This window comes from Hemicordylus capensis, chromosome 12 (assembly GCF_027244095.1).
Source record: "Hemicordylus capensis ecotype Gifberg chromosome 12, rHemCap1.1.pri, whole genome shotgun sequence".
Taxonomy (NCBI): domain Eukaryota; kingdom Metazoa; phylum Chordata; class Lepidosauria; order Squamata; family Cordylidae; genus Hemicordylus; species Hemicordylus capensis.
The window spans coordinates 1,320,575-1,332,383 of record NC_069668.1 but is presented as its reverse complement, the minus strand read 5'-3'; the positions used below and the strand labels follow the sequence as shown (position 1 = coordinate 1,332,383).

Sequence of the window (11,809 nt, the reverse complement as noted above, 5' to 3'; positions counted from 1 at the left end):
TAGCGAGGAGGCCCCCTCCAGCCCCCCCCGGGAGCCAGGTAGCGAGGAGGCCCCCTCCAGCCCCCCCCCGGGAGCCAGGTAGCGAGGAGGCCCCCTCCAGCCCCCCCCCGGGAGCCAGGTAGCGAGGAGGCCCCCTCCAGCCCCCCGGGAGCCAGGTAGCGAGGAGGCCCCCTCCAGCCCCCCGGGAGCCAGGTAGCAAGGAGACTCCCTCCAGCCTCCCGGGAGCCAGGCCAACTTCTTCGCTTCCTTCTTGGCCAGGAGCTTGGCTGAGTGAGAACATGTTTGTGGAGTGGAGGAGACGCAGGGTCATCTCCCCTGCAGACTTCAGCTGGCCTGGTCTTGACCTCTCTCCCAACCACCCCACTTTTTCCTGACATATCATCGTGGACAGGAGGAGAAAAAGCAAAGCAAACAGAGAGGTGTGGCTGAATCCAAAAAGATAGTCGTTTTCCAAGAGAAATCCAGCCCATTGTCTGAATAAGTTTGGAAACGCCAAGGAAGTTTCATGAGGAAGGTAACTAAGCTAACAACTTTAATCCCTTTCCCTGTCTAAGTATTTCATGCAGATCAAGATCCTCACTCCCCTAATAACGTTCTTTGCCACCCAAACTAGTTGCTCTGGAGTCACCCTTCCTAGGCCCGTTATGAATCGTATCCTTTCCGGCTAGTATTCTTGTCCAGTTCCTGAAAGACAGTTTTAATCGCCATTTTATTTTATCGGTCTAAAGTATATATGGTTATTGCACTCCTCTTATAGAGTTGCATAGCAAGCCAAAGAGCTCAAAGGTATTTTGCACTAAGGATCCAAAATATCACCACACCACACTTTAAAGTTAGTGTCTGAACTGGAATGGTGGATCAGATTGGTGGATCCGAAATGAAGCCTGACTGTGTAATGCACTCTTTGTCTACTGGCAGTCCTACTGAAATCTTTCTGGCTTTTTGATTAAAGTTGGGCAAATTCAAATCAATTCAGATGGATATCCACTCTGTCCACTGGTTCCAAATTGAATCGATAACGAATTCGATTCGAATTTGATTCGAATTCAGAGTGGTCCGTGCGAATTTTGTGCACATCCCTACTAGAAGACCTCCAGCTCTCACGTTATAGAATTTGAGGGTTTGAAAGGGACAGAAACCCCAGGCCTTATTGGCAGCCTTGGGGTCCCTCTGTTTCTAGCAAAGGCTACCCTGACGTTTCAAATTCAAGGGCTCCCCCTTCTCCAGATGTGGGCCTAAACATGTTAGCTCGAGGCAAACCCCTCCGGGCACCCACCGTTTCAAAGAGCGGCTGTGATTTCACGGTGCTTGTCTCACATCTCTGCTGGGATGTGTCTCGAAAGCGGGGCCCGTTTGAAAGGAGCAATTCTCTCCCCTGAGTCATCTGCTGTTTTCCTTCTGTGCAAAGCCTCTCCCCTCCTCCCCCAGAAAGAGTCAAGCGGTCCCCGCTTGGCAGGGCATGCTTTCAAGAGACAATTCAGCGATTGTTCCCAGGTGCAAAGGGAAGAAGCCGCTCTGGATGGTGACGGAAGGAGGAGGACACCGGCGGAGTCAGAAGCGAGCAGATGCCAGGACCCACAGTGGGCAGAACTGCACGCCACACGGCTCTCCGTACAGGTGTGTGGTTTTTAATGTTGCCTTCTCTTTTAAAAACAGACAAAATACATATGACAGTATTAAAAGCAAAGGGAAACAAAACACGCATCGTACAATTGTATGCCGGGGGGATACAAAAGGGGATACAAAAGAACCCCTTTTCTGGAGCGGATTTAACCCTTTGGGGTGCTTAGGGTTTCAGTTCCGGTTCACTGGGGGGCCTGGGGGGAGACGCCCCCTTTGTTTGGGGGTTCAGATTCATTTCCAGCTTTGATTTTGATGCCCCTGAATGGCACCTTATTGATTTGGTGAACTCACACCGACCCACGGCTACAGACCCACACCACTAAACCCCACTTCCCCTTTTACCTGTAATTTACCTATGGCGGGATTTCTTCCTAGGAAGTTTGCTTTCACCAGCAAAGAGAAGGATCAAACAAGCACCGGCCCCTCTAGGGACGGCGTTAAGTCCGAGATCGAGCCCCACAAATTTTGGCTATCGGTGTCATCTTGAGAGAGATGCTCGGATTTCTAGCAGCATCTTCACACACCCCTGCCCCCAAAGAGTTTGAAAAGAGGTGATTGCGCAGTTACACTTTCCGCCTTCTCTATGCTCTCACCCCATCTTTATCCCTGCCCCCAAACAATTCGGAGGGAATTGCCATCATTTTTGCACAGAGGAAAGGGTCAGTCAGGGCACAATATATCCAACCTACGACCGGGCTCTAAATATTATTGTGTCTTCGTTTGTTGAGTGGTTAAACGAACAGTATCCGCACCCCTCACAGCCAAGATTCCTCACTGTCGGAACGCTCGGACGTGGCCGTTTTCTTCCCAGAATCCCCTTCTTGCGTGGAGGAAGGACTATACTCCGGAAGCGTAACCTCTTCTTCCGACCCAACGTTCCCTGTGCTGATGGGTTCCGGACTCACCACGTGGGTCTGAGCCAGGCGTTTGGAGCCGTGGGCCTTCGCCTGACCTTTGGCCCACTGGGTGTGTCTGTACGCCACCGGCGTGGGGATCTTTGAAGGCCTCTTCTCCGGCCGGTTATCTCTGCGCGGCCGGATCTTGGGACGCAGCTTGAGCTTGTAAATGGACGGCACGCGCTCGGGTTTCTTCAGAGACCTCCTCGGCTTCCTCGGCGGCATCTGTGGCTCTTCTAGCGTGCGGGTACTTTCGAGAGAATTTGTCGTTTCACTCGGTGTTTCCTGAGAGGCCTCGCCGTTTTTGTCGGGTTCCGTGGGCCTTTTGTTGGTCGCGTTAGGGGCTTCGTCATCTTCAGTAGCTGTGAATTCCTGCTCAGGTGCCTCTTCTTTTTCCGGAACCTTCTTTTCCACCGGGTCTCCGTTAGCCAGATTCGAATCCAACCGAGGCGAATGCGTCTCGGCCTCCCGACGTTCCTGATGGAGGGTTTTAGAAAGCTCTTGGATGACACTGTCATAACCCAGCCCTGCGGGGTGCCATCTTGCTTCTCTGGCGGGCACATAGACGCCACTCCGGGGAACCCCTTTGCCATAAACCAAGCCCTTTGGGGCACCCTGAAGAGAGGTCAGACCGGATGTCAACAGCTGTGGGCCATTACCATCGGGGTCCTTCTCTAGACTACAGTGTGTCCTAAAACCTCCCCACAGCTTCTCCCTGGCAAAGCTGTCCTCCTCCGAATCGGCCTCCAGTTCTCTAATGTTGGACAAAATCTCGTCCTCCAGACTTCTGTACAGAGCCTGCTCCTCGGCTGTGTTAATCGGTAAAGGCGTATAGACACGCTCCTTCTCTGCACCAAGTTCTCCGGGAGTCACTTTGCTCCCTGGGAGGTCATATCGTCCTGGGATGTCCTTCCTTTTATGCCCCAAATCCAAACCGCCTCTCTTCAGACCTGCGGTCTCGGCACACCTGCCACTCGCTGCTTCCAAACGGACCGTCCTGTTTCTATGAGAGGCAGTGTCGTATCGGGGTATTGTTGGGCCTTTGGCCAAAGTCGGACCCCCATTTCTGAAACAGAGCTCTCCTCGGTAGCTTTTGCTCGGGGTGTGGGGCCTGTAGGAAGTTGTCGCAGCTTTGCCTGCGGTCTTGGCGTCGGTGTCGTCTTTGTAAACCTGGCGGGTGTTTGTTACTGGGGAAGGCGCTTGCTTGACGGCGGGGTTTTGCACGCAGCTGTGCGGGGTCACCCTTTCCGGCGGCATCCCTGAGCTGTCTGTTGGAGTCCTAGGAGCCTCTTGGGAAATGGAGGGCCGGAAATATTTGGTGGGGCTGGGAGAACGGCTGGGCAGCGCCCCCTTCCTTTCTTGATGGACTCCCTCCCTGCGGGCGGGTATCCCCGGCGTCCCAGGCCTCTCTGTTCTCTCTCTCGGGAAAGCCGTTGCCGGGATCCGAGCGGGCGTCCTTCCACGCGGCGGCTCGGGGAGGACTTTCAGATGCACGCCGTGATCTATGTGGCCGTTCTGCTGGGCGTTGAGCAGGACACATGGCGTCCGTGGCCTCCCACTTTGTGCGGGGATGGTTGGCTGGGATCCAGGCCCGTCTTCCGTGGCCAGCAACCTCCGGGAAGGCGTGACTGACCGCGCTCTTACCCTGCAAGAGGAAAAGGAACCCAAACACGCATCCCAGTGGGACGGCACGTTATGTACGTAGCAAGCGAAGAGACTCAAAATTAGGCACCTTGGGAGCTGTCCCCTGTTCAGCCCAGCCGAGCCTCCTACCGCCCAGTATCTGTTGCTAGCGTCTTCCTTGTGTTTCTTAGGAACGTAGGAAGCGGCTGTCTACTGAGTCAGACCCTTGGCCCGTCTAGCTCAGGATTGCCTGCACTGACTGGCAGCAGCTCCAGAGTTTCCCCCTGCCCTACCTGGAGATGCTGCCAGATATTGAACCCTGGAGTCCCCAGACGTTGTGGACTACAACTCCCATCATCCCCAGTCCAAGGCCCTGCAGCTGGGGATGCTGGGAGTTGTTGTCGGCCTCATCTGGGGATCCCTGTTATGCTAGGACCAACCCGCTACCTGGATTATCTTCCGTTACCTGCCTGAAGGGTCCCTCCTGAGCCCGGGATGGTCCGGGGGACCTTCCAGGCTCTTGCGGCCATGGCCACCTCCGCTGCGTTCCGGCGGGCAGGAGGCCAAAGCCTTCTGACGGGTGCCCAGACGGTGGGGCATGTACGTCCTCCACTCCACCGGGGGCAGAGGACTTTGGGACCTGCTGACGATTAAGGCTGGCTGCGGCTGGTTGGGGTTGTCCGTCCTGGGGGTCAAGCGGGCGGTGATCTCGTGCTGGACGGGCGCGGCTTGAGCCCTCTGCGGACTGGCTGACGTCAGGGCTTGCTTGTGAGCTGCGGGAAAGAGGGAGGTTCTTGGCCGAGGGGGTCAGCAGTTTGCACACCTGGGGGGGGACAGGGACAACCGCAAGGGAGGCCAAGGGTCCGGAGGGAAAAGGGCCAGGGACATGGGAAGCGGCCTTGTCCTGAGTCAGACCCTTGGTTTGGAGTGTCTGCTCTGGCTGGCAGCAGCCTTCCCGGGTTTCAGGCAGAGGTCTCCCCTCCCCCCGCCCCAGGGTGCTGTGAGAGATAGAACGTGGGGCTTTCTATATGCGGAACGGATGTGCTTCCGTTCAGCTGCCTTCTACTGAGTCCAACCTTGGCCAATCTAGCTCAGGGTTGTCTACACTGACTGGCAGCAGCTCTCCCAGGCTTCAGGCAGGGGTCTTTCCCAGCCATGCCCGGAGATGCTGCCAGGGATTCGAACCTGGGGCCTTCTGCGAGCAAAGCAGATGCTTGCATTTGCACAATTCATTTCCCTGAATTGCCATTGTATATTTCTCATATGCAGACCAGGCCTGCCCTCTTGTGGACATCAGGGGCACTACCGGAGATCGGCATCCTTTTATCTTACAGCTGCGTTTCTACCATATATTTTGATCATCTCTTCTCCCTCTTCGCAAGCATGACTGGTCCCCTTAGCTAAGCAGGGTCTGCTCTGTTTGCTTATGAAAGGGAGACTAGAAGTGTGAGCACTGCAAGAGATTCCCCTCAGGGGATGATGGGGCCACTCTGGGAAGAGCATGAAGGTTCCCAGTTCCCTCCCTGGCAGCATCTCCAAAATTGGGCAGAGAGAGAGTCCTGCCTGCAACCTCGGAGAAGCCGCTGCCAGTCTGTGAAGACAATCCTGAGCTAGATGGACCAAGGGTCTGACTCAGTAGATGGCAGCTGCTTATGTTCCAAAGGGAGAAAGGGTGAAGTTCTTTCGGGCCACAGGAGGTCTGTTGAGTCTAGGAAGCAGACTCAGGCCTCGGGGACAGCAAGGGTGGAGAAATTTTAGAGGAGCTAGGCAACCTAAAAGGTGCTAGAAGGCCCTCCCAGGCTGAAGGGGGTAGCAAGGGAGAGGGGATCAGTCACTGGAAGGGAGCTGGAGATCTCTCAGGCTGTGAGAGCAACTCCAGGATTTCGGGATCGCCGCCCGGAAGGATGGAAGGGTTTTGTGGGAGGAGATGGCTGCAAAAATGGGACGAGAATCCGTGTCCGTCCTTTGGGGGACAGATAAGGGGGCGGATGGAGACGCAGCCTTCCATGGCAGCGAGAGGGAGAAGACGACCTACACAGTGAGGTGCAGCGGCAGGGGTCGTGCTTGTCGAGGTAGTGCTCCAGCGTGTCCCAGCCGCCGCCCACACGCACCATCACGTGGTTTCGCAGGATCTGGAGTGAGGGGGGAGAAAGCAGACGTGTGAGCGGAAGCCACCCTTCTCCGCACCACGGGCCTCGGAGAAAACGGGGGGGAGAAAGCTGCCGTCTCTGTGGAACTCACTCTGGCTGGACGGAGACCCTGACCTGGTTTGACCTTGGCCTCAAGCTTTCCCTCTGAGGTCTTGACCTCCTGCTTAAAAAACTCTGCAGTGAAAAGCACCCTGAGAAGACAAATGACATTCTCCTGCGTTACTTAGGGCAGGAGAGAATCACTGGGGGAATGATGCCGCCCGTTCCATTAAATTAAGTGCCATCAAGTCAGTGTTGACCCTTAGTGACCCCATCGATCGGTTCTCTCCAGGCTGATCGGTCTTCCACTTGGCCTTGAAGGCCTCTCAGTGGTGCCTTCATGGCTGTCGTCATCGAGTCCATCCACCTTGCTGCTGGTCGTCCTCTTCTTCTCTTTCTTTCTACTTTTCCCAGCATTATATGGACTTCTCAAGGGAGCTGGGTCTTCTCTGAAGTATTAGAATTTGAGCCTGGTCATTGGTGCCTCGAGTGAGAATTCTGGATGGATTTCTTCTAGGATCCATTGGATATTCCACTACTGGACATGGTTGACGCCATCAAAGGCTTTTCTGTAGTCAATGATGTCTCTTGTTCCTCGGCCTTTTCTGAAACCAGCTTGAACATCCGGCGTTTCCCTTTCCACGTAGGGCTCTAATCTCAGTTGGATTATCCTGAGCAGTATTTTGCTAGCATGTGAAATTAAGGATATTGTGTGCTGGTTTGCGCAATCTGTTAAGTCTCTTCTCTTTGGTATGGGTTTGTAGACTGACCTCTTCCAATCTGTTGGCCACTGTCTCGTTCTCCAAATTTGCTGGCATAGTTTGGTTAGAGCTTTGACTCATTCTTCTTCTGTTGCCTGCCCTATTTCTGCAGCTATTCCATCCATTCCTCTAGCCTTCCGACTTGGTAACAACCGGAATGCTGATCTAACTCCATCTTCCCGTACTAGAGGTTCTTGCAAGTTGGGGAGATCTTCTAGGGTATCTTGGATGTTGACGTCGCTGCTCTACAGATTTTCAGCATTGCATTATAAATGCATTGGAGAATATTCTTTCCCTACTTCCTGACATCAATCTCTTGGTCGCAAGTTGTGTGACCAAGAGACCCACATCAGGGTGGGGCCCTGTGACGTGGGCCTGGCTTGACCCTCAAGATGGGTTGGAACAGAGCAGGCAGCTTCTAATAGGGGGGGTCAAGAAAAGGCTCCCAATTTATAGACTCACCCTGACAAATATAAGGGTGTTGGAATCGCCCACGCGGTACTTCCCCTCCGAGACTTTCATCATGGAGAACTGGACCGGGCAGGTGCAGCAGCTTACCAAATGCTGGACCTAGATCCCGGCAGAGAAAAAGAAATGAAAAAGTGAGAGCTGTCACTCAGAGAAATGTTTGCTGACTTGCGCATCTTAGTTAATTCAATTGATTGCATTTGCATATTAATCAAGACGCAGTTGGAATGCAAACCATGCCCTTCCTTTATATGGTAGGAGTCATTGCCGCGGGAGAGGCATGCCCTCCATAGCACAGCTGCAGCTGCTGTTGGACGACAATTCCCATAATCCCTGATTATTGACACTATGGGCATTCCCCAAAGAGGCATTCCAATGTATTGAAGGGGAATGCCTCTTATAAGTGGAAGGATGCACTTATACATGGAAGGAGACAAGGCAGGCACTGCCTTGGGAGAGGCATCCCCTCTGTATGAAAAGAGAATGCCTCTTTTAAGAGCAAGGATGCACGAGTGTATGACAATGGTATTGTCTTTCATACGGGGGAGAGGTATTCCCCTGGATGAAAGAGAAGGTACATGGATCTTTTAAGATGGGCACACTTCTTAGGAGAAGCATTCCCACTTGTGTGGGAAAGAAAATGGAATGCCTCTTTTCTAAGATCTTGCTACCACACAAGTGCATATCGTCTGAAAATGAAACAAACTTCTTTTTTTTAGGACTACATCAAGGTAACATAGGAAGCTGCCTTCCACCGAGTCGGACCCTTGGTCCATCTAGCTAAGTATTGTCTACCCACACCGGCAGCAGCTTCTCCAAGGCTGCAGCCAGGAGTCCTCTCCCAGCCCTACCTAGAGATGCTGCCAGGGAGGGAACTTGGAACCTTCTGCGTGCAAGCAGGCAGGTGCTTTTCCTGGAGCAGATTCCCCATCCCCTCAGGGGAGTGTCTGACAGTGCTCACGCATGTAGCCTCCCACTCAAATGTAAACCAGGGCAGACCCTGCTTAGCAGAGGGGACAAGACATGCTGGCTGCCACCAGACCAGCTCCCCCTAACTGTTTAGTGGACAAACACTGACAGCAAGGATGCTTTGGGCATGGCTCTGCAGTGTAAGTTGTAGCCCCATCCTGAAAGATGCAGCCTCACTGCCCCCCCCCGGCCCCCCCCGGTTGGCCTTACTATTTGGTCCAGGTTCTTGAAGCCGCCAGCTTTCCTCTGGCGCTTGGGGAGGGGCGTCTCCTCCCGCGGCAAGTCCAGCTCCGCCCGGATCTCCTCCTCGATCTCCTCCTCCATCTGGATCAGGGTGGGGGCGCTCATGCCGAAGCGGGAGGCCCGGCGGGCCACCTCCAGGAGGCACAGGACAAAGTTCTTCTCGTTCTTCCGCAGGACCAGGTCTTCCGTCTCGAACATCAGGACTTCTTGAGAGGAACACAGGAAGCGGCCACCGCCCGAGTCTTGACTTTGCTCCGCCCGGCTCAGGATTGTCAACCCTGACTGGCAGCAGCCCTCCAAGGTTACAGGCCGGGGTCTCTCCCAGCCCTACTGTCAGAGCCCACCTTGGGGGTTCCTCCGAGCCCGACTCTTGGGCACCCCCCCCGGACCCCAACATGGCCTTCCCGACACGGCGGCCCACAGGGCACTCGGTCGACGGTGCAGGAGTGCTCGCCTCGCAGCAAGCGGTCTCCTCGGGAGGAGGAACAGCAGCCGGATTCCTGGCAGGTAAGGACCCTTTGCTCGCCACCTCCAGAGACAGGGCGCGGCCAATAGGGTTGCCACCTCCGGGCTTTCCAAATCCAGGTGCCGGATTTGCAGATGATGTCCATGGGCTGGGAAACCACGGCACGGTTTGCTCCGTCACTCCCCTTCTACGAGGGCTGGAGCTTAGCTTTTTTTTAAAAAAAATGTAAGCTGAAATCGGGGCAAATCTGGGTAGGTTAAGAAATCGGGGCGAGATGCTTAAGATCCAGGTGGAACCCGGAATTTCGGTGGCCATGGCAACTCTAGGCCAGTGGCGCTCTTACCCCCGGGGGGCCCAAGCCCAGGGCCTCCACACCCCCTGGGCCCCCCCCAATCCTCTTTCGTCTGCCCTGGGTGGTGTGGTCGCTGGCGGCCCGCAACTGCGCCAGACGGTCGGGTGGGGCTGTGACCTGTGCCGGGTGCTTTAGAGAGAGAGGGGTGTGTGAGGTGGGAATAGGTTCAGGTGCGTGTTGACCTGTTTCTACAAATGCCTGGCTGCATAAATCGACCTGTTTTGTATTCTTACCTTCTTGTGGGTTCAGTTGCTGTTTGTGCCCTCCAGAACCCAGGGGCTAAAAATGCGGCGTGTGTCATAGGAACATGGGCTGCTGCCGTATACTGAGTCAGACCCTTGGTCCATCTTGCTCAGGATTGTCTACCCAGACTGGCAGCGGCTTCTCGTAAGGTTGCAGGCGGGAGTCTCTCTCCGCCCTCTCTTGGAGATGCTGCCAGAGAGGGGACTTGGAACCTAGAGGCTCTTCCCAGAGAGGCCCCATTATCCCCTGAGGGGAACCTCTTACAGGGCTCACACCTGTTGTCTCCCCTTCAAATGCAAACCAGGGCAGACCCTGCTGAGCTCAGAGGACACGTCATGCTTGTGACCACAAGACCAGTGTCATGATTTATGTGTATGTGTGTATTTGTGTGTGTGTAAGCAGGCCTGCTCAACTTACCCCTCCCCCCAGCTGTTTTTGGATTACAACTCCCATCATCCCCAACCACAGTGGCCAGTAGCCAGGGGTTAGGGGAATTGTAGGCCAACATCTGCAGAGGGTGGAAGCTGAGCAGATGCTGCCCAGGATTGAACCTGGGTCCTCCTGGCCCCACTCCCAAGAGCGCGGGGACACAGGGAGCTGCCTCGTACTGAGTCAGGCCCTTGGTCCCTCGAGCTCAGCATGGCCAACACTGACTGGCAGCAGCTCCCCAAGGTGTCAGGCAGGATTCTTTGCCCGGGCTCCTTCCCCCCAAGGAGTGAACCTGGGACCTTCTGCATGCCAAGCAGATGCTGTAAGGAAGGGAATACCTTACTCACATGTAAGCCTCCCCCCCACCCAAATGTGAGCCAGGACAGGCCCTTCTTAGCCAAGGGGACGCTTCAGGCTCACTGCCGCGAGACCAGCGCCCCGCCCTTTGCCATACCTTTAATGTCCATTTCCTTCCGGCACCACTGGATGAAGTTGGAGACGTTGTCCCTGGCTTGGAACGTCCCCGCCTGGGCCAGCTCGTTGCAGGCCACGGCCCGCGTGGGGAGCTGGACCCTGTGGGCCCGACTGGGGTACGCCTGTCCGAAATCTCTGGCCACCTGGGTGATGTGGTTGGCATGGTGGCAAAGCAAGACGCCCGTCTGCAGGGCCTCCAAGAAGGAGCCCACGTCCACGTCCCACGCGTAGTGGTCTTTGAGCCACTCGGCCAGATCTTCCTTCATGGCATAGAGGTACTGCTCGCTCGACTTGTAGGGGCGGATGCTCTTCATGGGAGCCTCCGGAATCCCAGACATGGCCCTGGACGGGGCGTTTGGAACAAAACATAACCGATGTCAATTTATCTCTAGGTTTCAAAGGAAGCAAGGCTAACTAACGGGGCATCGTGGTAGCTACCAGGTCGCATCTGCAAGAAGGTAAGCCAGAAATTCCACATCCGAGCCCTGGGATTTGTCTGTGATCTGTCTCAATGTTTCCCCCCTAATCACAGCAGAGAAGGGTTTCCCTTTTTCTTTTTTTAATGTTGGTTACAACAATAAACATATTACTTACTTCTGTATTGACCTGGATCCAAGACTCAGTTTTCCCGGGTTCTTTGGTGCTAGAATTTGGGAGGTCTTCTGAAATTCATGTCCCTCTTCCTTTTGGGTAGATAGTATAACCTATATTTAACCCATCTTTTAAAGGGGGTCGTCCTAAACTCGGGGTTGTCTTCTTTTCAGGTAAATGCGGGTGCATTGGTCGTCCTTCGTCGTCTTATTCGCCATCGGCTCCTGCACAACTTGTGTGTTTGAACTCTCAAAGGGTGCAATCAGAGAATCTAATAAGGAGAGAGGAGCTGAGCCCAAGAGATCTTCTCAAGAACCTCTTTTGTTCTGGACCGCTTTGCGAGAATGGGTCCCTCCAACTCCGTTGCTTCTGGGACGACTGCCGAGAATCCCTTGCTCTCATCCATGAACTTCTGGATGCTTCATCAGAAGCCCTTGGACCACGAGACGAGCTTCAGACCTCTTCCCACTTTATGCACACCT

General features: G+C 54.6%; 1 protein-coding gene across 1 annotated transcript; it reads right to left on the bottom strand.

The window, feature by feature from the left end:
• Positions 1–2,378: 2,378 nt before the first annotated feature.
• LOC128336105 (GAS2-like protein 2A) lies at positions 2,379–11,359 on the bottom strand. Its single transcript, XM_053275272.1, has 7 exons — positions 11,331–11,359; positions 10,717–11,078; positions 8,740–8,978; positions 7,555–7,662; positions 6,178–6,274; positions 4,609–4,915; positions 2,379–4,164 (listed from the first exon to the last, which is right to left on the bottom strand). The coding sequence occupies exons 2-7, from the start codon at positions 11,072–11,074 to the stop codon at positions 2,379–2,381; spliced, it is 2,895 nt and encodes a 964-aa protein (XP_053131247.1). The 5' UTR covers positions 11,075–11,078; positions 11,331–11,359.
• Positions 11,360–11,809: the final 450 nt, after the last annotated feature.

Bases quoted from the DNA above. Each gene is read 5' to 3' on its own strand.
- LOC128336105 (XM_053275272.1), bottom strand. From the start codon at position 11,074: ATGTCTGGGATTCCGGAGGCTCCCATGAAGAGCATCCGCCCCTACAAG. The intron at 8,979-10,716 runs GTATGGCAAAGG...GTTCCTCTCAAG, and splicing joins GAAGGAAATGGACATTAAAG to AAGTCCTGATGTTCGAGACG. The intron at 4,916-6,177 runs GTAGGTCGTCTT...TCTTTCCCGCAG, and splicing joins CTGCCGCTGCACCTCACTGT to CTCACAAGCAAGCCCTGACG.